We start from the raw sequence: 26,488 nt of genomic DNA on the forward strand, positions 1-26,488 counted from the left end.
ATACACAAAATACAAAACAAAGGCTTAGCCTTTAATTCCCTCATTCTTTCCAAAAAGATTTTCAATGCCTACAATGCACCAGGCAGTGAGGCAGTAACACTAAACAAAACAAAGTCTTTAACTGCTACACATCTTTGAATCCTTTGCATCTAATAGGACCTGAGATACGACAGGCACTTAGGAATGTGAGATAAGTAAATATACACATGAAAAAATTAGATGTATAATAAGTGACCAGAAAGACCACTAGGAAGTTGCTTATATACAGACCAAATAAAACACTCTGGTTCTCCACTGAGATTTGCCCTGTTAAATATGTTCCATGAAAGAGTGCAGTGAAGGAGATGGAAACAAAAGCAGGAAAGCCCTATTCCAAAACTCCAAAATAAGGTCTGCCTGCCTCTCGCCTCTCTGTTATGAGAGAAATAAAACTGAAATAGATGAAAACCGGGCAAATAAATCTCTGATTTTAAAAATAAGTAAACCCACAAATGTAAAACCTGCTTTTCATCAATCAAATAAACCAGGAAAGGCATCATTTCTAGGCCATTACCCTTGGGTGGAAATGGCACTTACAAAAAGGCTTAACTAATTAGTCGAATCATTGCTTCTGTTCCACATGGTTGTAGGTGACTAATTACCCAACTGGAAAATGTTCACCCAACCCCCACAAGCCAAGCCCCTGCACAGCTCTGCTTCCTGAAACAACTTTTCCACAAGAACACTGAATGACACCATCCCATGTAAAACAACAAGTACTGATATGGGGACATGGAAGAAATCTCAAAGTTCTGGGTCATTCTCCCCTTAGAAAGTTTTAAGGAACAGAAGTAAAAGTTCTAATCATCCTCCAGAAGTATGCAAATAAGAGTTGAGAAAATAACTTTGGTTTCTGAAATTCTCTTCATCATCGTTTTAAAAATGTGTAGCAAATGGAGAACTGACAAAACAAAAAGCACATTTTTACCCCAGAAGGTAACTGCTTGTTGGACTGGAGCTCGACATTTGGCCTAAAGGCTTCAAAACTGACTGCAAGTCTGACCCAGGCAAATCTCAGGCAAACGCCATGCTCTCCACAAACAGCAGCTTGTGCAGGGAAGACTCCCAGTAAGCATAGCTTGTGCTCTGTAGGTGTTTTTTTCCCCAAAACTGCTTCAATTCAATTCCTCTTGTTTTAAAATTTTTCTTGTGAGGAACTGAAAACATTCCAGAGACAGCAACAGCCATGAATAAAACAAACCAAAGCAGTGCTAAGTTTGAGTAACCAGCACTGGTGAGCGTCTCCTGAGACCCAGCCAAGCACTGTGCTTACACGTAGGAAACACATTCTGCAAAGAGGTTTAGTTTGCCGTAATAACCTCAGGGAGCTGTTGCTGGGCCACTGGACTGATACCTTCTGGTTTGAGCCTCTCTTCACAGCCACTGTAGAATGAATGAGCTTTTTGGTAAAGGGGGGGGGGGGGGGAAGAGACCTTCTGAAGGAACTGAGAAAATCTGAGCGGCATCAAAGGAGCAGCAACCACCCAAAGACAACATAGTTGGTTATTTGGTGTTTTGTTTTATTTTTAATACGTAGAACACCACCAAAGATGTGAGTGTGGAGGGGGGGGGAGGGAGGAGCGCTAATTTTAGGCAGAAAAAAATTACCCGGAAGAACAAGATAAATGATTTAGTGAGAATACCAGGGATTAGAAAATGTTACAGCTCTATCCATAAATTATCTAGGGCAGATTTCTTTAGCTCTGAGGTATAATTCCATTTTCCATAAAATGTAGCTCATGGTACCTTTTTCCCACACAAATTATATCCTCTTTAACAATTAAAATATCCTGACAAATAGGACTTGGTTTTGTTCCTTGAAGCCTCCTCTCAAGGTCCACCTGGGAGCAGGTTTTAGGATCAACGACCCACCTGATATATGTCCACCTAAGTGCACAGCATATGCACTATAGCACAGTCCCGGCACTGTGCTAGAATCAAGGGTGGAGAAAGACAAGATGATAGCTAATCCTTGTCCTCAAGAAGTTTCCAGTCTAGGTGGAAGGAACTGAGTAACATAAAAAAATATCCAACAAGAGTGTTAAATCTCGGTAATGGTAACTCCATCCATTGCGTTAATCAGCCAGAAATCTATGCCATCCTTCCTCTCTTTACATGCCATCAGTCATCAGGTTCTGCTCATCGACACAAAATGTGGCTCATTTGTCTTTCCACTTGTCTGTATCACAACTGCCACCATTCCTGTCCAAGAAACATTTGTCTCTCCCCTACAAATGCCTCCTAATAGATCTCCCTGCTTCCTTTCTACAGTGTGGAGAATGAAATGGAGAGTGACCTTTCCAAAAAGCTGAACTGCTTAAAAACCTTCAATGTTCCCATTTTCATAGGATACAATCCAAGCACCCTCCTTCAACTAAAAGACCCTGCACAATCTGGCCTTGGCTTTCCTTTCCAACTCCCTGCCCTCCATTCTTCATCTCTCCTACCCCATACCTCCTTCCGTACTCACTTGGCTAGGCCTCTGGCCATCTTTCAGTTCTCCATCCATTTGCTAAGCTCTTGACTGCCCTTGGCCTCTGTGCTTGCCGTTCCTCATATGGCATATGCTTCCTCTGGCCAGCTCCATTTCATCTGCCACGGACATCTGTGGTTTCTGCCTGCCTGGCACTCTTTCCTCTGACAGAACACCTCTTTTCTTCTTTAAATCATCACCTCCCCTCATCCCCAACCAGGGCCACGCATGTGACTCAGGCCTTCCATCCCGGTGACCACAGGGCTAGACACAGAACTCAAGCTAGGCCTATCAGAGTTAAGCCAGGGATGGTGCTGGAAATACAGGCACGCCACGTGGTCAGATGATGGATCATGGTGCTATACACCAAGCAGAGGCTACGCCGTGGCGAAAAAAGAAAAAGAAAAAAAAAGGCTTGTCCTTAGGTTCTACCCACCTCTAAGTCCTGGGGGACAATTATCTCTGGTTCATCAGGATTTGGTTTTGATAAAGAAGAAAACATGCAAGACAAGGAGTAAAATCTCTAATCCTGGCTCAGCCAATGACTAGCTATGATCTGGATAAATCAATTAAGTAACTGTCGTTCTCAGTTTCCTCATCTGTAAAATATCAAAGTAGGACTAGATCTAACGTAGATCTAAAGATTTTAGCTCTGTGATTCCACAACCTCCTTTGAAAGATGTAAACTTAGATAATGGCTACAACAAAGCCGGCCCCAATCTGTGTCACTTAAAAACTACAAAAGTTTCTTTCTGTCTTGACTCTATACCATGGTAGGTAAAATGTAATATGTAAATGGTGCCACCTTTCCAGAAAGGAATATGGATTTAGAGGCCTTAAAAAATTTCTACCTTTGACTCTCAAACTCCTCTTATAGGAAAATACTCTAGGGAAAGCATCAGATACAGACAAAAGTTTATAGATAAAGCTTTTATATATAAAGCATACATATATGTATGTCATCACAATGAAAAAGTGGAAATATCCTCAGTATCCAACAACAGGGAACCAGTTAAATGAGTTACAGAAAGGCCCTAAGATTCAATAGCAGGTGGCCATTTAAAAAACATTTGCAAACAGTTTTAATGACAGAGGGAAATGTTCACAATATTAAGCAAAGTAAAACAACATGTAAAACTGTATAAACACACACACAGATACACACACACGCTCAGATTTAGAGAATAGAAACGCCTCAGAAAAGTTAAGTGTTTTTTATCTCTAAATAGATTATAGTTGATTTTTTGTTTTCTTCTTTAAATATTTCTATATGTCCTAATGTCTCTAATTACCAGGCCTTTTTCATAATCAGGAAAAGGATTAAAACTAAAAATTTTATATTTCAAAAGGGAATCTTAAAAATTACACAATCCAAAATAAAAGGTCTGCACGTGCCTTTATCTTCACCAGAGACCTGCCACGTACCTACCTTTTCCATGATCTAGGATTCTCTGGATGATTTCATTCACTGATGGGTCAACTATAAATAATGCTGAAATGTTATATTCACACACTGGTCTTAGTTTTGCTAAAGTGCTTTCAAATAATTGGAGAAGGAGGCAAAACATTGCCTCCAAAACAGTTAAAACGTCCACATGGTCCTCTAGGCCAGGGGTATCCAAACTGCAGCCCGCAATCCATTTTTTTATTGGCCTGCAGCAAATTCCAAAAATATATTTAGTTTACTTAAATAAACCAGGTGAGGCAATACGTACTTCACCTCGAGTGAGTGGCCCGGCTGTTTGTGTATTTTACCGCATGTGGCCCTTGGTGGAAAACGTTGAAAAAAGTTTGGACACCCCTGCTCTAGGCCTCTCCCATTAACCCAGATGAATTTATTAGTTCTGCTGGAGGCACCACTGCAGTGGAAGAAGCTCAGGGCCATTGCCCAAGAAAAGTAGGGCACCACAAAGGCAGGTTTTACAGAGGTGCAATTCAGTTTTAAATAGCACTTCCTCCTGGTATCACTTGGAGACGGACAAGTCAAAGTTCTCGTGTATCAACCAGGCACTGCTATAGATACAATAGTAAACTAACAGACTGAATTTCCAGGTGTGAAAACATCACAGAGGTACTGTGTTTACTAAAAAAAAAACTCTGGGTGAACAAAGATGGGGGTAACAGAATGCACATGGCACACACCTGCACACACCCCCCTAAAACCCAGGAGGGTTCACAGCAAACCAGTTCCCTGGGTGTTCTCTGGCGAGAGGTCAAATGTGACGTACAGACACAACCTTCCTTCTCTGCCTTCAATAGCCAAAACTTCAGAATTGGTCCAAAACTGATAATGCCTGCGGAATGTGGGGGAGAGTTCTAGAATTTGCCAAACTGTGACACCACAAAAACAGCTAGTAGACATTTCAAAGGATTATTTCATACACATGTAAAACAAACAGTGTTAAGATAGAGGTATTGTTTTAAGATTGTTTCAATGTCAGGACTTTTAGACAAAGGCATTTAAGACATTTAGTCTGAACTAAAAATAAATTAAGGCTCTGAGTTAGCATCCTAACTCTATCTTTAAAATAACTTTTACCCATTCTTAAAATTCCCTTGACTAAATTATCATTAACAATAGTTATGCTTTCATTAAATGTTTACAATGTGCCAGGCATTTAGCTGAGCATTTAATACAGGGAATCATTTAATTATCTAAAAAGCTTCCTGAAACAAGTTTTATCCCATTTGACCAATGACGAAAGGGAAACTCAGAATGACTGCATTTGCTCAAAATCAGGTCACCACTGAGAGGTGGATTCAGACCCAGGTCTGTCAGATTCCATCATGAAGTTAAAATGTTTTTCAAACCGGAATATGATAGAATAGTTTCAAGAGGTTTATACTTGTTTTACTGTGAATTTACTTTTGTAAAACAAGGATCAAACCTCTAACTGCAGTAATTCCAATCACATGCCAACTGGCTAAAAGGTGTGTCTCACTAAATCAAGACCGACTATATAGCTGGCTATAACTCCCAGGGAATCCTTTTAAATTGCTAGTGATATATTTTTTTTAAAAAAAAAGCTGATCTCCTCATCCTCGGCTTAAAACTATTTAACGGCTTCCCATCTCAGAGTAAAAGCCAATGACCGTAACAATTGTGCTTGGGAAAATGTTTGGCACACGAGAGGCCCTCAACAAATATTTGTTGAATGAACAAAATTATCAGACCCACTGTATCCTTTCTGCTTTCAATGTGAAGATGCTTATGTTTTCAGGGAAATAAAACACTGTGGCTTTGAATAAATTGAAGAAACAGAAAACTCGTCTTTAGGAAAATCACTGAGCTCCAAGTTCAGATGAGATTAAAAAAAAAGGATTCAAGTGTGCCCCAATGAGAACAAAATGAACTAAGGCTGCTTCATTATGTTAACTCTGGAGAAGATTAAAAAGCACCTGCTGTAAGTGGTTTAGTCTGTTTCCCCTACACATTAATAATTGTATTGAAAGAAAAAGCTGGAGAGCTGAAGTCAATCCCTGAGTACTTACCCAACTGGGTGTTTATTTTCTCTAACTTTCTCAATTTCCTCATTTGCAAAATGAGATTAGACTATAAGACTTCTAAGGTCCTTCTTAGCTCTAATATTGTATTATTACTTTACAAAAGAACTGGGATAGTAATTATTTACATTACAAAAAGAATGTGATTTTAGAATACAATTTACCACAAAACCCTAAGACTAGAAAGAACTTAAAGGGTATTTCATTTGAACAGTTATACAACTCACCAAATGGCTAACTCCTATAATCCAAAACTTCCAAATACAAGCATTTAATCTAAAATATCCAGGTAGAGACCTAGTCTCTGTCCAAACACATCTAAACAGAAAGTTGGTTTAATTTTTCAAACAACTCTGTGAGAAAGTACTTTCTTATTTTGAAGTAAAAATCTGCTATTCTGTAAATTTCTCTTCTGTATTCTTTGGAGAAAGACAGAATAAATACATTCCTTTTCTGTAGTCAGGTTTCTCTTTTGATCTTATTTCTTGTTCCAAATACTTAAAGACAACTATTCCACACACTAAGACTTCTTTCGTTAGGTTCAAGATAGTTTCTACAATCTCAGCTAACATCATATGATTTTCTTACCCACTCAGCTATCTAATTGCCCTTTCATTGTCAATGTCTCTCTTAAAATGTGACCTCCAGAATCAAATACAATAATTCTCATAGAGTCTAATGGTTTCAGACTAGAGCGGCACTGCTTATGGCACTTACTTACATAAAACCAACCTTACAGCATCATGTTAACAATTAAATAAGATAATGAGTGCAAAGTTTTATAGCACAAGGCTTGGCATACAGTAAACACTCAATAAATGGCTGTTGCTGAGGTGACTGCTGTCAATAGTAAGTTATAACATTTCGTTAGTGTTAGAGCCTTATCTCCGCAGTCAAGCTGTGTGCTCTAGTTCTCTGTTACACTGAAGGTTTGCCTTACATATTATTAGCTGTTTTACCCCCAAGTCAGGGTTGGGCAGAGAAATAAAGTGCTGAGGCTCAACTTAAATTGAGGATCAGTTAGAAATCAAGATAAAGCAACTCTGAAATTAAAGCAAATTTGGCAAACAGGATGTGATTAATTTAAAGAGTTAATTTATACTAAAGTTTCCAGCACACAGAAGCAATCCCTCCTCTTTACCTCTCAGTCACGCAATTTAAAGATGCATGGCTGAGACATGCTCAGGGAAAGAGTCCGGCACAGACTTTAAGGGAGTAAGCTCTGGAATCAGAGTGTCTACAGTTCAAATCCTAGATCCTGCTTACCCACTGTGTGAACTGGAGCAAATTACTAACCTCTCTGGTCAATCAGGTTCCCCATGTGTAAAATGTGAGTCAGGACCCTACCTACCTCATGGAGGTTTGTGGGAATCAAATGAAATGGATTTGAAGTACGTTTGGGATGGTGGCGTCTCAACTTTCAAAATTCTTTGTGAAGTGACAGTTGTATCTTCTACTTGAGAAGTTATCTAAAGAAGCAAATTATCCTAAATAATTTTGCTAAAACTTAATATTTGAACACCTCTGCCACTTTTAATTTATGTAGACCCTCTGATAGCCATTGATAAAGTCAATCGCCAGCTCATTGCTTTGCATGTTTATAATTACCAGTTTTCCCTACATTCATCTATTCGTTTTTAGAGTAGATTTTAAAATTAATGTGAAAAATTTCACCCGAATTTTAATATTGAAGTAATGGTAAATGTTATGACTATAGCAAACAGTGTGTTGATGATATGCACAGAGAATGATGAAATAAAAGTACAAAACTGTGCTTATTATACGTGCACCTGCTGACAGGGCTCTGCACTGTCCAATACGACAGCCACATGGGGACATTTGGCACCTGAAATACGGCAGATGTGCTGTGAATATAAAATAACACCAGATTTCTAAGACTTAGTATGAAAAAAGAATACGAAGTATCTCATTAATAATTTTTACATCAATTACATATTGAAAGCACAATATTTTGGGTGTACTAGGCTAAATAAAATATATTGTTTAAATTATTAGGTTGGTGCAAAGGTAATTGCAGTTTTTGCAATTATTTTTAACCTTTTAAACCGCAATTACTTTTGCACCAACCTAATAGTTTCACATTTCCTTATACTTTTTTAAGGTAGCTACTAGAAAATGTATATATTTATATATTCCATTGGATACCACTGTATAGATGATCCTAAAAATATGTGTCTCATGAAAATTAAATTCAGGACAAGATATATGATCTAAATTATAGCAGAAACTGAATGTAGAACTCAAATGAATTTTCAGTTTATATATAATTAATTTCAAACTCATCCCCCACCCCCCAAAAATAATAACATTAATCTTTGATAAGTACTCCTTCAATTCTAGAGCCATCTGAGAAGCGTTTATCAGCATGTGGTAAATTTACAAACTTTGCTCTATTTTCCACAAGCTGACCAAATTTACTTATTTAACACATCCCAGCTCCATCGAATTAGCCTTAGCGTGGAAGCGTCCAGAGCAATCAATCGACAGCTGACAAACTTGAACACACTTGAAGTGGCAAATGGGCCCCAGTGCTGGGACTTTGCATTGGGTCTTAGAGCACACATGTGGAGGTTTAGAAGATAGAAGGAAAATGGCCCCGGGATTCAAATAGGACCCAGAAGTTGGGTCTTCCACAGGTAATACAAGCAGAACTTGCCTCAAGTCTCTTCAGCTACCTAATTATTAAAAAACAAACAAACAAACAAACAAAAACACCTAGAAGCCAGAAGCCTTTCTGCAGAGATCAATAAAAATGCAAAGACTGGAAGGCAGACGATACTGAAATGCTGTACATTCTGAGAGTCAGAAGTTCCTGCTACAGAGGACCAGTATGGAAATAGAGAAAGGAGGAAGAGAACAGAAGCAAAACCTATGGGGGGGGGGGAGGAATCAGCTTAGAAGTAGCACCTCTGATACCTTTCTACTCAAAGCGAGGTGCACCACATCACTGGTATCGCCTAGGAGTTCCAAGGGATGCAGGATCTCAGGCCGCACCCCAAACCTGAAACCCAAATCTGCATGTCAACAGTGTCCCCAGGTGATTCCCACCTCAGGCTCAGACGCCACTGCCAATCCAGAGAAGATGCAGAAACACATCTTTAAGTACTTCCTATATCTTACTACCCATCTGTTGCCCCATGGTTGCTATCAACACAGGACCTCATAGGTATGTATAAGGCATGTAATGCCTATTTTATTGACTGAATAAATTCTTGGAAAACCCAGAGGAACTATATGTGCTTAAAGGATGCTGAAGAATCTGTACCTGAGATAATAGCTAAAGAAGTCATCAGTGAAACGATGGAGACCACTGCACACCTATTAGAATGGCCAGAATCAGGACCCCTGACGACACCAAATGCTGGTGAGGATCCGGAGCAACAGGAACTCTCATTCATAGCTTGTGGGGATGAAAAATGGTACAGCCACTGTGAAGGACAGCTTGGCGGTTTCTCAGAAAACTAAACATACTCTCATCATATGATCCAGCGATAGCACTCCTTGGCATTTACCCAAAGAATTTATGTCCACAGAGGAACCTGCACACGGATGTTTATAGCAGCTTTATTCATAATCACCAAAACTTGGAAACAACCAAGATGTCCTTCAGTAGGTAATGGATAAATGAACTGCAGTACGTACAGACAATGGAAGAGTATTCAGTGCTAAAAGAAATGAACTATCAAGCCATGAAAAGGTATAGAGCAACCTTAAATCCTATTACTAAGTGAAAGAAGTTAATCTGAAAAGGCAACACACTACGTGATTCCAACTCAATGACATTCTGGAAAAGACCAAACCATGGAGACAATAAAGCTCAGGGGTGGCCAGGGGCTGGGGAAGAGGGGAGCGATGACTAGGCAGAGCCCAGGGGCTTTTAGGGCAGCGGTGAAAATACTCTGTGTGACACTATCATGAAGGATATGTGTCACTATGCATTTGCCCAAACCCACAGAATGGACACCGCCAAGAGTGAACCCTAATGTAAAGTATGGATTTGGGGTGATTACGCTGTGTCAACGTGGAGTCATCAACTGTAACAAATGTCCCACTCTGATGGGGGTGTTGGTAATGGGGGAGGATATGAACATGTGAAATTAGGGGGTCAGGGGGAAATATCTGTATCCTCTCCAATTTGCTGTGAATCTACATGTAAAACTGCTCTTAAAAAACAAGCCTTAAAAAAAAAAGTCCTCAGGTCCTGAAAGTGTGTGGGCAGAGTGCAGCTGGGGCCCAAGCATGTTGGTGCAGAACTAGGGGTTGTCTTAGGTTGAATACAATGAACAAAAACTGTCTGTACCCCCAAATAATTTATCTAAAGGCTCAGACAAAAGGAAAAGGTTTGGTTTTGGGCGGAGATGGGAAGAGAAGAGCTTCGTATGTTGAAAATAAAAACTGCATTAATGAAGACTGGTGTTTACTACAATAAGCTAAATGATTTTAGCTGTTCTAAATTAAACCAAAGTCCTGCATGGAACTTATGCTACTGCATGAAGGACCGTTCCTTTTTTCCTCTTTATTGTCTTTCCCATCAGCAAACATGCTTTTCTCCTCATTTTAAAACACTGCTTCACCTCACTTTCCCTTCAACTATGTTTCTCACTTTTACAGCAAAAGTCCTCAAAATTCTTGTCCACCACAGTTGATGTTTCCATTCCTCTGCTCCTGGTCTCTCTTGAATCCTCATCAAGCAACAGCTGGAGCTCACAACTCCACCCAAACCTCCGTTGTTGTCAAGCTCACCAATGACCCCGTTGCTAAATCCTTAAGTCAACGCTTGACCCTCATTTTACTTCACCTCTTGGCAGCGTCGGACTCATCCTCTTTGAAACAGTTTCTTCATTCGGCTCCCAAGCCACCACTCTCCTGGTTTTCCTCCTCCCTCATTAGCTGCTTTTTCTCATCCTCCTTTACTAGTTCCACCTCATCTCCCCATCAGTGGTGAAGCAGCCCAAGTACTCCATCCTGAACCTCTTTTTTCTATCTACACTCACTCCCTTGTGGATTTCATTCAGTCTCTATAGTCTGACAACTCGCAAATGTTTATCTCCAGCCCAGACTTCTCCTCTGAATTCCAGACCTGTATATCCAACTGCTTACTGGACAGCTTCAAAACTGAACTCCTGATCTCTCCCCCAAATCAGCTTCTCCCTGTATTAGTTAATGCAACACCATCATCCTTCAAGTTGCATAGGCCAAACACTGTGCAATTCACTGCTGACCGCTCTCGCTCACATCTCACCTTCAATCAAGAAATCTTCCCTACTCTTCCTTCAAAACATTCCACTCTGGTCCAGGCCATCACCATCACTCACCTAGGTTAAAAGAGCCTCCTAACTCGTTTTCCTATTTTTGCCCTTCCCCACTTAAGTCTAGTCTCATGAGACACAGCAGTAATATGTCCTCTTAAAACATAAGCCAGAGCATGTCATATGTTTATTTGAAACTCGACCTGCTTTCCTGCTCACTCTAAATACAAGCCAAAGGCCTTGCCACAGCCTCAGGACCAGAGACTTTACAGGAACTGTGTCTGCTCTCCTCTCTCCTCTCGTCCATCACACTGGTCTTTTGCAGTTCCTTGAAGGCAGGAAGCAGGCCTCAGCCTCAGGACTTCGCACTTGCTGCCCCCTCTTCTTGGAGCATTCTCCCCCACCCCCGACAGTCACGTGACTCCATCCACTGCCATCAGGCCTCTCATCACAAGTCACCTCCGTGAGGCCATCCTGGACCATCCTATTTATAATCGCAACTCACCCCATTCCTAACCTCCCTCCTCTATCCTCTGCTTTCTTTTTCCCCAAAATATTTCACACACACACACACACACACACACACACACACACACACTGTCTCACCTTGCGAGAGTAAGATTTTTCATCTACTTTGTTGACCACTGTATACCCAGTACCTAAAATAATGCCTGGTACATAAAAGACACTCAATAAATATGTGTTTAATAAATATATGAATGAACAAGAGATCACAGTGTACAGAGCTGCATATGATCTATGATAGTATACACCTTGTAGCCTTTTAAAAAGGTTACATTTTTATAGGACACTTTGAATGCATATACATATTCAGATACTGTGGTAAAAAACATTCAAATTGATAATTATATTAACTTCATACAAAACCTGAATAATTTCAAAGAAACAGTTCTCAACTGAGAGATGCTCTAGGATTTGAAACCCCGCATCTTGCTTCACCAGAGCACTTTGAAAAGATAGTCTCCATATATCCACCCTTCCTGAAGCAGGAGAAAGTCACCAGGCCAATATTATGGACTTTGATTTCCTCAAATGATAGAGAAATTCTGACACAAAGTACAGAGCACTTAATGTGTTAATGATGTATAAAATCTGGGTGTAACCTACTTCCAGGGAACCTGTGGACTCTGTGAGAGAAAAAAATTTGTTGTGATTCCGTAATGCACGCCCTCAATGGATACACATGGGTGGGTCATATTTTTATAAACCATATTTGAAAAGAACTTAAAATTCTCTCCCAGGTAAAAGGAAAACAAAATAATTTCAAAATTCATTTAGATGCAGAAATAATTCAGGAATGAAGTAACTGTATAGAAACAGACATGAAATGAGGCAGATAAAAACCCAAAGAGATTTTAAAACAAAAATGGAAAGAGTGTCCTCATTTCTCTTCTTGATAATATTCTCACATAATATACCAGATTTAGTTTTGTTTCTGAAGTTACGTATACCACAGAAGCTCTTAACCAACTCCCAGTTATCCAACTCCAGGATGAACAGTCACCCTGGAAAGCATCCTAGCTGATGCCTCTTATTATTCAGTGCTCATAGTAGCTGAAAATCAAGACTTTGGCAAACTCACGTAATTCCACTCCTATCATCAAGCTGATAGTTACCAACAATAATATATGCGTATATATGGGTATAATAAGAAAGAGTTGTTTCCATTAAAGCTAAGTAGAATACTTGAGAAATGAGGCATTAAATAGCCATAAGAGAATTCTACCAACAATGGTTTATTTTTCAATTTTTTTACTAAATAGAGGAAAAATATAAATTATAAATTGTCATATATGAAGATTCATGATACAAACATCTTTATATACAGCAAGAAATTACCATTATCCTTTTAACTCTCCCGAGAACCTTCTTGATATATAATGATTTTGTAAGTTAAAATATTTTTCTCATTGACTAAATAATCACAGATTTAATATTTATTTTAGACGTGCTTCTAAAAGTTTGGCTTTAATTACTCTTAGCCTATCAAGTTTTTAAATATATAAATATTTTTGTATATAAATAAAATATGAATATATTTTTAAAGTAAATATATCTTTACTTTAGCTCCAGTTTTAGAACATCATACTGTGTTTTACTAGCTTGTTCCCTCAAACAGGACCCATCAACACAAGAGACAATCAACTGACATGTAAACCACACAAGGAAGGTAGGAAGAAATGAATCAAGAATGAAAAACTATGGTTAAATCAAAAGAATGAATGAAACAGGTCTCTGAAACCGTTACATCACACCAGGCAAACACAGCCCCAGCCTTTATCTGCTCTATCAGATGCCTCTGCCAGAAGGGAGGAAATTCACAGTAATACATTACTCTTATCTTTTGTGCCCTAGGTTGTCATTTGTAAGAAAGCTATAACGAAAGACACACCTGGAGCTCTAACAGCAGCCCGTGAACACCATCTGTGAAGTGGGGAAAATTCCACTTTCCCAAAACAGGAGATGCAACAAACCCCACAGTGATGCCAATAGCCAAAAATGATTAGGCCAGAAATCTCATGGAGATAACTAAAGCCAGTTATGGAGCTAACCAGAAATTCCACTCCACCATAAGACAAGGCTAAATGTCAAAGCACCTACTCTGCCCATACATTCTTAGAAGGGTTAGTGGGTTTATCTCTTAAACAGCCTGGGATGTTTAACTCATTCACTGAACAAACATTTACTGAGTGACTACTATGTGCCAAGGTACCACACAAAATAGAATTTTCCTCTTGGCTTCTACACTGACTGCATACTTATAGGCAATCACAGTATAGGGTACCAGAAAGACCAGCTTTACCATTTAATAGCGGTGTGGCTTTAAAAATAGAAATAATTCTGCCTCCCACCCAGGTGAAGTATATAACCTGCCATCCAGAGCCTATGTACTGTCCACTGACTGGTTTACTGTCTCTTTACTGTAAGTACTGCTCTAAGCCCCCAACCACAAAGCATGGTATTCCATCGGGTAACGAAGCAGCGAGGCACAGAGACATTAAAATACCTTACCCGAGGTGACACAGCTAGAAGGCTGCAAAGCCAGGATGCCAACCAGACTGCCAGGTTCAAGGCCACACTAACCATTACACCGCACTGCTGCTCACTTGGTGACACAGAATGTCCTCTAAGAGAAGCACAGGCAAAGGAGTCACCCCCTTCCCTGTTAAAAGGAGCTGGCCCAAACTCACATTTATTAAATCCATTAGGAGACCATAACCAACAACCCAAAACAAGCAGGGTGTGTAGGACTACACAGAATGAAATCTGTGTAGAAATCATGCCGTTTTCTCCCCACTGGGTTTCATGGAGATCTCTGTGGCTATGGGAAACCTCCAGGGATTCACCGACGCTAAGAAATATGAACACATCTTAAAGGGGAGGAAAAGGAGAAGGGAGAATACTCTCCAGAGGCTGTGGCTGGCAACCTTATGACTTGAAAGTGTTTACGAACATGGTTTAAATTTCTATAGTGGAACCTTCTCTGCTGTATGAGGGGAGGAGGAGAGCATTGGGGTTGCTTTGGATCAAGATCAGTAGCTGTGGTAAGCAAAGTAGCCAGACTGGCTGGATCAGCTCTTTGTAATCACCTTTGGGGAGGGATTTTGTCACCTGGAGATCACACCCACTAAAAAGGTCTAATTAAGTTCTAGGGGCAACAACTGAAAGGTCATTATTATCATTAGTTTATATCAGAATTTCTCAGATATTCCTGATCTCGAGCACGTGGAGTGATTATAAAAAGTGCCACATGGGAACTACTGAACCTGAACCTGAATTCAGGAGGCCCCATAAATCTAAAGGCAGGTGATTCTTGTGATAGACAAGTTTGGGAAGTACTACTTAAGTCATAAAATTATGAAACCTGAAAATATCAAGAGAGGTCTTCTAAGTAGGTGTCCTCTTCCTTTCAAGCAGTTAGCTCTCAGTCTAACTGCTGAAAGTACTATTTTCTATACATAAAAGTCTCCAGAGAAACGACTTCCAAAATTTCCTTTCAATACACATGAAGGTCTCAAATCCTCTGTGCTTTGCTTGCAATCCTCCCTGGTAGCTTAGCTTAGGCAAAGGCTAAATCCATCCTGTTTTCCAACCAGAAACAAAAAGAATGATATTCATTACACAAACCATTTTACAAATCATTTTGTAGACTGATTTCAGCAATTATGTGAGGACCTAGAAGTGTCTTAGGCCTCTCATGCTTTGCTTATGATAAAGAACCCCACTTCAAAGGACAGGAACAAGAAAGTGAAAAGACTATCCACAGAATAGGAGACAGTATCTGCAAAGCATGTCTCTGATAACAGACTCGTATTCAGACTATATAAAGAACTTTTACAATTCAATAATAAAAAAACATAACTCAATTTAAAAAGACAACCCAACTTAAAAAAAAAAAAAAGAAAATGACAAAGGCTCTGAATAGACATTTCTCCAAAGATATAAAAATGGGCAACAAGCATATGAAAAGGTGCTCAACATCATTAGGGAAACTGAAAAAAAAACACAATGAGACACCACATCATGGCCACTCCCCTGGCTAAAATCAAAAACACAGAACATAACAAGTGCTGATGAGAACGTGGAGAAATGGGAACTCTCGTACGTTGCTGACGGGGAGGTAAAATTGCGCAGCCACTATGAAAAACAGCGTGACAAGTCCTCCAAATGTTAAACACAGAGTTGCAATATGACCCAGGAATTTCAGTCTCGGGTATGTACCCAAGAGAAATAAAAGCGTATGTCCCCACAAAAACCTGTACATGCATGTTCACAGTGGCATTATTCCTAATAGCCGGAGAATGGAAACAACTGATCTGATGAATGAATACATAAAAAGTGGCCTGTCTATTCAACTGAATATTATTCAGCAATAAAAAGAAATGAAGTACTAATACACGCTACAACATGGCTGAACACTGAAAATACGCTAAATGGAAGAAGCCAACACAAAAGGCACATATTGTATGATTCCATTTAGATGACATGTGCGGAATAAACAAATCCATAGAAACAGAAAGTAGATTAGTGGTCGCCTGGGTCAGAGGATAGGGGTAACAGTGGGATTAGAGGGTGACAGCTAGTGGGTCCACAGTTTGTTTGGGGGAGATGAATATGCTCTAATGCTGACGACAGTGATGAATGTGCAACTCCGAGAACATCCTAAAAATCACTGAATGTACACTTTAAATGGAGTTGTGTGGTATGTAACTTTTATCTCAATAAAGTTGTTTTTTAAAAAAATCTCCTTTACCCTCCATGAGCCTTAATTTCATCCTCTGAAAATGGGGACACCACGTATCTTACAATATTGTAAAGAACATATAAGAAGATACAAGTTTACGTACACACACACACACACACACACACACACACACACACTGCTTCACATAGTGTCTGGCACATAATCCAGAACACATGTTACTCTTTCTCCTCTTCCTAGCCCCACATTTTTGCATTGTTATGCCTCAGCATCATTGTGTCTTCACTGCAAGTCACAAAACTCATCACCGGAATGGATTATAACAGTGGCCTAACCGTGAGAATTCTCTCGTGATTTCACACATGCTAAACTCAAGGCGATTTCTAAATGCCTGACCCTGGAGAAACCCTGGTACATGCAGATGTGGCTGTCTACCTCCCATACTTGTCACTCAAACGTATTTGGGGATGAAGAGTAAGATTTGTTTTCTCCGTTCCAAGTCTCAGTGGGTCCTCCATCTCTAACCGTGGTGGAGAAACACCTCTACAACCACGTATTAATAGTTTTCAAACCAGGCACACTCCTTGACAACATTTATGCTATCCAGGCATCTTTCCTAGTCAGCTTCATCTACGCCTACACTGGACATGAACTGGGCCTCCAAGAAAGCTTTGCAGGGGGTCCCAGGAAAGACCTTAGCCCTGAGATATCCAGGCCTGCCCACCTGGATACTCAGTTAGGCTATGCAGTTACAAAGGGAGCGCGATGCTATGGAAGTATCCACAGCTTGCAGCTGAAAAGGTCAACTACAGAATTCTCACCATCTCCACAAGTTCTCAAACTCAGCCATCCCTTGAATTGACATAACAGTAGACTCTCAGCCAGACATTCAAGTTTTTCCATTTCATCAAAAGCTTTTCCTTCATCTTGCTGAGCACTGTTAACTGCTCACTACCTGTTTCACAATTATTTTCTTTTTTTCAAAATAGTTCCTACTGTCAAATACATTTTTCTTCTTCTCATCACTTTCAATGACTTCATCTCCAATTTCATTTCCATTAAAATCCATGCTGCCATACACTCTTCGCTGTTTTTGTACTGATCGGACACGATGGGGTAAATATGTGTAAAACTCAAAACTTGGCAAAGCCCAGTTAGCAAACACATCATAAGCAGCAAAGCATTTTTGCTCTCCTAGAGCTATGCTGTCTAATATATTAGCCGCTGGCCACACGAGGATACTTAAATTCATTGAAATTAAATAATATTTAAAATTCATTCCTAAATCTCCCTAGTCACATTTCAAGTGCTCTCAGTAGCTACATGTGGCTACTGACCAGCATGCTGGACAGCACAGATATTGAATATATCCATCAGAGCATAAAATTCTATTGAATACTGACTTAGTCACTTCCCGGATTCTACGAAAGTTTGTAAGTTCAAAGTTCTTAGACACAGTAGTTTTAGACACAGATCTTAGATCTTAGATCTTTAGATCTTAGTCACAGATCATGAAGTTTGATTCTCAGAAGTATGACTCGAGTGGCTCTAAATGTTTTTTGGCAAGTTTTCTTATTGGTCAGTGGACAGGTTTTTTGGAACCTAACATAGAGCTTGGCACATGGTAAGTATTTAGTATTTGCTGGATGAATGAATGAAAAGCATATTAATGTCTGTACCTTAGTTTTTGCCCAGATATTAGCTCCTAGAAAACAAGGAGATTTTTTTTCTACACGGGAGATTTCTACAGGGAGAAGCAAGCATAAGCAGGCAGGGCAGCCATAAGAAATGTAGCTGAAAAACATCCACATCTGTCCCCAAAGGAACTCACATTCAACTGAAAAGTTTCAGACCCAAGGAAACATCTTGCTTCTTCAAACACCCACTACTGGCAGCTTTTGGAGACATGAAGGGCAGGTCAAGGGAGATGCTTTGGGAGATCGCAGAGCCTGCTGCCATTTCTCACTATTTTCCCTGCATAATTTTGCAAGAAAATCACATAATCGCAAAGGCAGCAACCAACTAATTGCATTGTCTGTGCCGCTCACTCACATCTAGATTTCCCCTTTCCCTCAGGGTCCTGTGACTCAATCTATACTGTGCCTAACAGATAACTTCTTGGAAAAGAAGTGTTGCTGAAAATTGAAATTCAAAAAGGCGTGCCAGTTTTCATATACAGAGAAAAGCAATTCCACTGGCCCTTTACCAATAATCTCCTGGAGGCCCAACAAAACACGTTACAGCTGATTCTATTGAAATATTTCTACTTCCCTTGTTCACAAACCAAACAGCCATAGGAAGAACCAAGCTGCTCCATTTCTATAATTCACTTTTTCTTAGCAAAAGTCTAGGGACAGAAGGCAAGAGAAACAGGGAGCAGCTGCCGCCTGATCTTCTTATGAATGCCCTGGGCTCATTCCTCATTCTCCTCCTTATTGTTTCAGACGCCTTTTCTCAACAACCAAATTCCCAGCTCACGAAATTCCCAGCTCACGGGGGAAAAAAGAACAAGGAAAAACAGCCTTTTCCGTATCAACTACCACAATTGTAGAAAAGTCTAGGTCACTTCTATGAGGTGATGTAATTAGAAGTTAAAATAGGTGAGCCTTACATTCAATTTTAAGTTGTTAATCTGCTTTATTCTGAATTTCAATTATTTATAACTGTATGGAACTCCTTGCATGTGGTCCTACAGCGATCCCTTTAGATACTACGTGTGTTTTTAAAAGAAAATTACACAATTTCCATCTCTTGAGCCAAGCAACAATACTTGTCCCACTATTTATGCCAAAAGATATGTAAAATAAAGCTTGTTGATAAATCAGTCATCCAATTTCAGATTCCAAGAACCACATAATCTAAATATTAGACCCAAAGAGCTTAGTTTCTGCAATACACAATGCTAACTTTGAGGACATAAAAACAGAATGGTGGTTAAGAAAACTGCACTCCATTAATTTAAATCTCAGCTCTACCACTTATTAGCTATGTTACTTAATTCCTCCAGACTTCAGAATGGACATATTCGTGTAATTGTCATGGGGACTAGAGGAGGTAATCTGTTAGAGCACACCATAAAATCTCAATAAATATTAGTTATGATTGTTAACAACGTAGCATGCCTGAAAGCCTCACTTAAACATTTTCCAAAAATTCAGACTTAAGACGAAACTTAAAGGAAAATACTTCCCAGACAACCTACATGAAAATACTATGTAAAAAAAAACCAACACAAAAAAACAAAGAGCCCCCGGCTCAGGTCAAAATGTTCACTTTCCCACTAAATCCCGAACTTCAATGACAAACTTTTAAAAATATCCATCGACAGTACAAATTATTCATCTCACTGATTTGTGGCCAGAGAAAGGGAGTTACAAACGACATGGTTGTTGACAGTTAAGCAATCCCCAAGAGAGAAAATGCTCTACCACCTTGGTGCCCTGGAATGTCAACAAGTCCCTGCCCACTGGGCACCAATGAGCCCCAGTTTGTTGACCTTCTAGGCCCAGTGAAAATCCCCTGCAGGGAAAAGTGCTATTTTTATATAAATAAGATAATATAAACAAAGATCCATTATTAATGACACGAATCACACCCTATTTTTGAAGGAGGCATGGAAATTTGGTAATTTGGATTTAAGAATAAATTGTTAACTACATGCTGCAAAGCATCCTTTTTCTCCACTATAAACTGCAACAGTGGCTGACATTGACACTTGTCACTGTAACTATCACTATTGAATTTGCAGTGTGTAAAAGATGTTTTTGGAAGTTGGTCTTGTAACTCGGAGACACAGGACAGGTCCAAAGGGACACACTCTTAAAAAATCATGCCACCGCAGAAATGCTTTCCAGTAAATCTCTGAGTCTGCATACAATATCACAAACAACACAAGCTGTCCAGGCATGGACACCCTGAACAAATGCTCTGGAGAATTTTATCTGGCTCCTGCATTGCCCTAAAATAAGGCTAGGCTGGTTGAACTGTAAAAGAACTCAGGAAGAACTCGGCGGCAATATTCAAGATGCAAACACCTCCACCTGTAGCAAAGGGAAGCGAGGGTCGTCTATGCTTGGCCCAGACCGCAGGGGAAGACTCCGTGAATGTTGGAACCGCCGAAGCAGCAGTGATTTGAGGATAGACTGGACCCCAGCCTTCTGTGAGCCTGATTCACGTCCGCAGGTCAGAGGATTCTGACCGCCTACTGATCACCAGATTGTTTTTCACAGACCACCTAAACCTCAATCACGTCTGAATTCATTTCTAACATTGGGAAGGATCACAATCCATGACTCACCTCCTAATCCAACCCAAGCCCAAAGAAATGCTCTTTCTGTAACTGCCAAATGACAACATTACCTCAGGTAAACCTCAAACAAACCAGTCTGGAGGCCAAAGCACACACACCTTGTAATGTTCACACAGTTTTTGCCTCAGCACTTCTTAACCAAGACTGAGATTAGCCCATTACCGTAACGGCGTCTTAATTTATGAATAATGTGTGACAGATGACTCCAGAATTACAAAAGGAAAAAAACTCACCTCCAAAAGTAGTAATGCCTTGGATTTTTGTTGTCGTTGTTGTTAATGTAATGCCAGGTTAAATCCCACTCACATAGTTTCCATCAGGGTTAGCAAACAGATCAATTTCAAGGTTTTAGAAACTGAATAGAGCCGTTGATGGAAATTATCTCTGAATTTTCCTTTTTCAATGAGGTGATTTTCTGTCTTGTTTTATTTTTATTTCCAAATTCCCAAGATTTACTAGCCTATAAGGATTTTCATTTTTTTAATTGCTAGTATTTACTTTAATTAAAAGCAAAATTGAACCTTTTGAGTACAATGTGCATAGTAAAGCATGTATTATTCTTTGGTCACAAATAAAGTGAACAGTGCCAACAAAACTTCTTAAAGCCAACACACATTCAGATTTGCGAAATCAAGCTTCTTATGCTTGCATTTTTTAAAAACACATTCAACTGTGGACTTTCACCTTAAAATAAGGTTATTTTCACTTTGCAGCTTTAATCACTTTCCCACATTAAATGGCCAGGATATGAGCACTGACCTGTGCACAGAACATACAAACTGATAGATACTCAAAATGTGAAGTTAAGGGTACATCATTGAATGTATATTCATGTTTAGGCCTGAAACCATAACATCCTAGACCTAGGCGGCTCTGAGCGAGCATCCATCTACCCAATCCGCTCATCCTATAGAGGAGGAAATTTTAGCTAGAGGTTAAATGATTTCCTGACAATGGCAAAAGCTCACCCAGTCAGTGACAAAACCTACAAGCCAAGTGTCCTACCTAGAAGTCCAAGTGCTTTCCATGGTACCACTCTGCTCCTTTTAGCACAAAAAGAATATGTTACTATCTAACAAACAAGACAAAATCGTGTATTTGTGATACATGGTTTGTGGATGGATCTAAGAAAGTTGTAGAAGGACATACATCAAGCTTCTGTAAATTGGTTGAGAAGGTGTAAATTTATTTTGCATTGTTTTGCTGGTTCTGTCGAGCATGTTGCATTTTTAAGTGCTGAAAAGGAATTGAATGATTTTTTAAAAGAATATCTCTTGATTTCTAAATACTCTAAGAAAGGATAACGTATTTCTTAGAAGAAGATAGAAAGTACATTTCCTTTCCTTCAGCAGAGAACATGTCCCTCCCACCCCTCAAAGCCAGCCAAACTCTCCCCTTCAAGGTCCAACTCAACCCGGCAGCTCCACTCAGTGGGCTTCCAAGCCCTTAGACCAGAACCTCTCCTTCCTCTGGGTTCTTTCATCATAACCTTTACAGGAGTCTCTCCTACTAGAAAGCAAGCTCCTTGACAACAGAAATCCTATCTTACCTGACTACTGGGCTTTGCAAAATCCTTTGCATATATTGTATTCAATTACAGTTAATAATGAACTGAAGCATTTGTTCCCGGAATCCCACTTAGAGTAATTTTCCAGATCTCCCTCTTCCCTACACCAACACCTGGACCCACTCAAGAGTTATTAAGGAGTGGAAATCCTGGATCCCACCGTCGGGCAAACCAAGCTCTGGAAAATGAAATAATAATGTCCATTACATCCTCTATCTACTGGGTGTTTAACATCCAGGGGAACGGTAAAACTAAGCATTTATTATTTAGGTCACCGACAACATTTCTGAAACCACGTTCTCTGAGTGTTACCCTGTTTTCTTTTTTATATCTCAGAATATCATTTGCCAGAACTTACTGCTGAAAACAGCGGATGAAGTTAGATGCATGTAAAAAGAGAATGACTGAAACGTCTTTAAAAGCTACTGGGAATATTAAACCGAATAATCTTCCCTTATCGCTCAATGCAAGTTTGTGGGGTTTTTTCTTTCTGACAGAGAAACGTGATAGTCCCTAAATACAAGAGCTGACCTGGCAGAGTAAAATCGGCACATCGGTCCCCTTTAATGCTTTCCTTCTTTTGATCATTAAGCAAGAATGAGTACTGTTCTTCCAAGTCTTAGGTTTTCAAAGCTGAGAGCTGAATTAAAACCTCTAAACCTCAACACCACAAAGTTGACCCTTCTGGGCTCCTAACAAACACAAAGAAAGAAAGAGCGAAAGGAAAATCGCCACCAGATCCTGACGTTAAGACACAAACACAAGTAGCCCAGAGTCCCTGGGGAACTGAGGAGCGACAAAGCCAAGCAAACCTCGACCCCGACCGGACGGTGAGCACCGTACGCGACCCCACGCGCCCTCTGTCCCGGCCGGTCTCGAGCCTCACCGCGGCACTTCTTCCTTCCATCTTCCATCGCCCGCGCCGAAACCGCCTCCGGGCCGGGGAGCCTCAGGGCACGACTGCCGACGGGCTGGCGGCCGGCGCTGCGCGCTCCTGGTCGGGCTCCCGGGACTGCCGAGGGGCGACAGGCGAGCCCCGCGGCGGCTGCGACAGCGACGGCGCGCACCCTGGCGGAGGCTGGCTGCCCGGCCCCTGCCAGTATCAAAGCGCAGGAGGCCGACGGAGTGGGCGGGGCCGGCACCCGGGGGCGGGGAGGGGGCGGGGAGGCGGTACCCCGGCTGGGTGGGGGGGGGCGGCGAAGGCGACAGGGCCCCGGGGTTGGGGGCAGGAGGGCGGAGTGGAGTAGGGAAGCGAGAGGGCGGAGGGAGTGGTTTCTGGGGCTGGAGGGGTGGGTAGGGTTGGGAGGGGGCGTAGGAGGAGGAACCCCGAGACGGGAGGGGACCGAGGGGGGGAAGGGAGAAGGAAATGGTGGGAGTGGGGTGGAGGAGGCGGATCCCCGGGGGTAGGATAGGGTGGCGGGGGCGAGGCCCCTGCGGGGGAGAAGGGTTGGGGGCGGTCTGCTGGGAAAGGCGAGGCAGAGGGTCTCTAAGCCGCCTCCGGGCGCCACGCGCTCACTCCGCCCGGCGGAAACCTGCCTGTTGCTTTGTCTTGCTGCCTGACAGGTTTCCCACCCAGAGAAAAGTGAGAGGCGCTTTCGATGGTGTTTCCTCTGAGAAGGGCCAAAGTGAGGGAAGCCCCGAGTTGGGCGCCGTCCCTCTTGGTACCGGGACGAGCGCGCAACGCGTCCCTTCGGAGTCGGGGACAGCCGGGCGGGGGCCTCGTGGGTCCGCGATGTGCTTTGTTTGCCTGTCTGAGGAAGCTCCATGGGCGACCCATATAGTGTCCATCGCCCCTAGAGGCGGGTCCCGCCGGAGAGGTCAGGCGCCTGCATCCATCCTGCAGCTTTGTCTCGAGACTGTCTTACACCGAAAGTGCGGACCGGGAGATAGCTCACTTCAAAACTGCATTTTCAATCTGAAGTGCTGCAGATTGGTGGTGCCTTTTTTCCTCTTCCCCTGGCCGGTGTGCGGCAGAGGCAAGAGCTGGAAAGGCGCCCTCCTCTGGCAAAGGGAGCGGGAGACCTAAAAACCACCTTCTCTGTAAGGTTCATTACAGCAAAGAGTGCTTCACCTTCAAGTTCAACGCTTAGCCGGATGTAAGCACCTGGAGGTAGAATCCCATGTGACCAGATGCATGGTGCTTACGTACGGTATGTTTGTGTTACAGCTTTAATGTCACAAAGACTAGTCTTGTGACGGATAAAGATACCCAAATAAAGGGAAGTGACTAACCTGGCCAAGCTTTGAGTTGGGGGTGGAGGGTAAAGTTCCTTGGTGGCCCAAGGAGCCCGCGCGCCAGGTCAGGATGGAGTGAGGCACAGAAGTCACCTACTTTTGCTTTGGCTGCCCCATTAACATATATCAGTCATCCAGTAGCACCCCCTAGAGGAACGAGAATGAGGGAGTGGATGCATTTTTCACAAATCCATTCCAACTTCTGAAAAATGACCTCAGCCCATGCTCCCCAGGCCAGAGCAACAATTTAGACAGATGGGTAGGTTTTAAAACACCCCAGATACTAGTGTATATTTCTCTTTATGGATCCTCCCTTCACCCTTACAGAAATGCCCCAAGAATCCAACATCTGTTCCCTTCTTTGAACCTTGAGGTCTGATTATTTTGTTGGCAAAAAATCAGGAGTAAGATCATGTAGGAAATAGAGTTGTCACTTGGGACTTGACCACTGGTCTGGTAGCCTTTACTTGGAAAATTAACCAACAACTCATAAGGGGAAGAAGGTCAAGGATTTTAAGCTGAATCTAAAACCATAGCAACTATTCCCACACATAACTATTCAAATAGGATGCAGAGTGGACCTAGATTTACAAGAGTTTACTAGTTGAGGGACCTGGAAATAGACACCTGTAACATGAACCTCTGTTTCCTCAATTATAAAATGAGGATAATAATACCTTGCAGTGTTGTTATTAGTATGACAAATTATGTAGAGTTCCTGGCCTATAGTAAATGTTCAATATAGGGGCATTTCAAAAGTTAGGCCACAGAAATGTGTTTCCCGTCGTCATCACAAAGGAATTTTTTAATTTTTCTCCCTGAATCCAAAATGTTTTAAAAATCTTACTTACAAAAGTAACCTACTAATGATTCATTTTCCCCACTTTAAGTAGTCGAAGGTATAAATATTGGAGATTCTGAACAGCGTAAATTAACCAGTGTTACCACTTCTGAGTTGATAAAGGCCAAAGCACATCAAATAAAGGTTGACGTTTCATTTTGCCAGCATGTATTTTGTGTGTAAATATTTTGTTAGGCTTTTTGAAATATTGAAAACAGAATAAAAACCCCATTTCTGATACTCTAACCCTCAGAGATCCCAGACACCCGGCTCAAACGATCACAACTGTGCTCAGGATCAGTGTTAAAATACACAAACATCTGCCTGGGTAAAAGAAGGAAGGTGACACACAGGCTAACTGAGGAGCAACAGCCTCTAAAAGAGGGATTGGCTGGTCCACTACCACATCCCTCTGCTCATGAGCCCAATGTGTATGGGGTGGAAAGAAAGAAAAACTATAAAGTAGGCAAGACGTTCGATATTGGAAGTCAAAAGAAGAAATGGAAAGGAAGTTGAAATTCTCTCAGATATTATTCATGCAGGCAGTTCATCTTTACTATTTGTGAAGGCCAGTTTGAAATACCAGATTGTGGAATATTTATTTTCTTGGTACAAAACTGAATATTTAGAATGGAAAAAAATTTCAAAAACAAATTTTAAAGAGTCGATGAATTCCACAAACATTACCAACTCCAGAAAAATCACACATTTTTATTAGCTGCCTTCATAATATTTGTATTAATTAACCTAAAATACCTGTATAATACTTTTTGCCCATGTGTTTCTGCTTCATACCCTTGATCAGTTCTTTGGAATGATGTTTTTTAAACAGCTTTATTGAAATATAGTTCATATGCCACACAACTCACCCATCGGCAGTGAGCAACTCAGTGATTTTTGTGCAATCATTACCACAGTCAATTTTAGAAAAATTTTATCACCCCATAAAGAAACCCTATGCTCTTGGCAGTCACTCTTCTTTTCCAACCCTCTCAGTCCCGGGCAACCACTAATCTATTTTCTGTC

The 26,488-nt window shown here is 41.0% G+C and overlaps 1 protein-coding gene across 2 annotated transcripts in view; it reads right to left on the reverse strand.

The window, feature by feature from the left end:
• Positions 1 to 26,488, reverse strand: part of PSD3 (pleckstrin and Sec7 domain containing 3) — a 521,794-nt gene that overhangs the window by 345,560 nt on the left and 149,746 nt on the right. Inside the window, exon 1 of one of the 2 annotated variants that reach the window (XM_033104951.1) lies at positions 23,273 to 23,463. The exons of the other annotated variant lie outside the window; for it this stretch is intronic. Coding sequence (XP_032960842.1) covers positions 23,273 to 23,293 — 21 coding nt within the window. The 5' untranslated portion in view covers positions 23,294 to 23,463. Of the gene's footprint in view, positions 1 to 23,272; positions 23,464 to 26,488 lie in introns of those variants that run through there. 2 annotated transcript variants of the gene reach the window in all.

The sequence above is a fragment of the Rhinolophus ferrumequinum genome, chromosome 4 (assembly GCF_004115265.2).
Source record: "Rhinolophus ferrumequinum isolate MPI-CBG mRhiFer1 chromosome 4, mRhiFer1_v1.p, whole genome shotgun sequence".
Taxonomy (NCBI): domain Eukaryota; kingdom Metazoa; phylum Chordata; class Mammalia; order Chiroptera; family Rhinolophidae; genus Rhinolophus; species Rhinolophus ferrumequinum.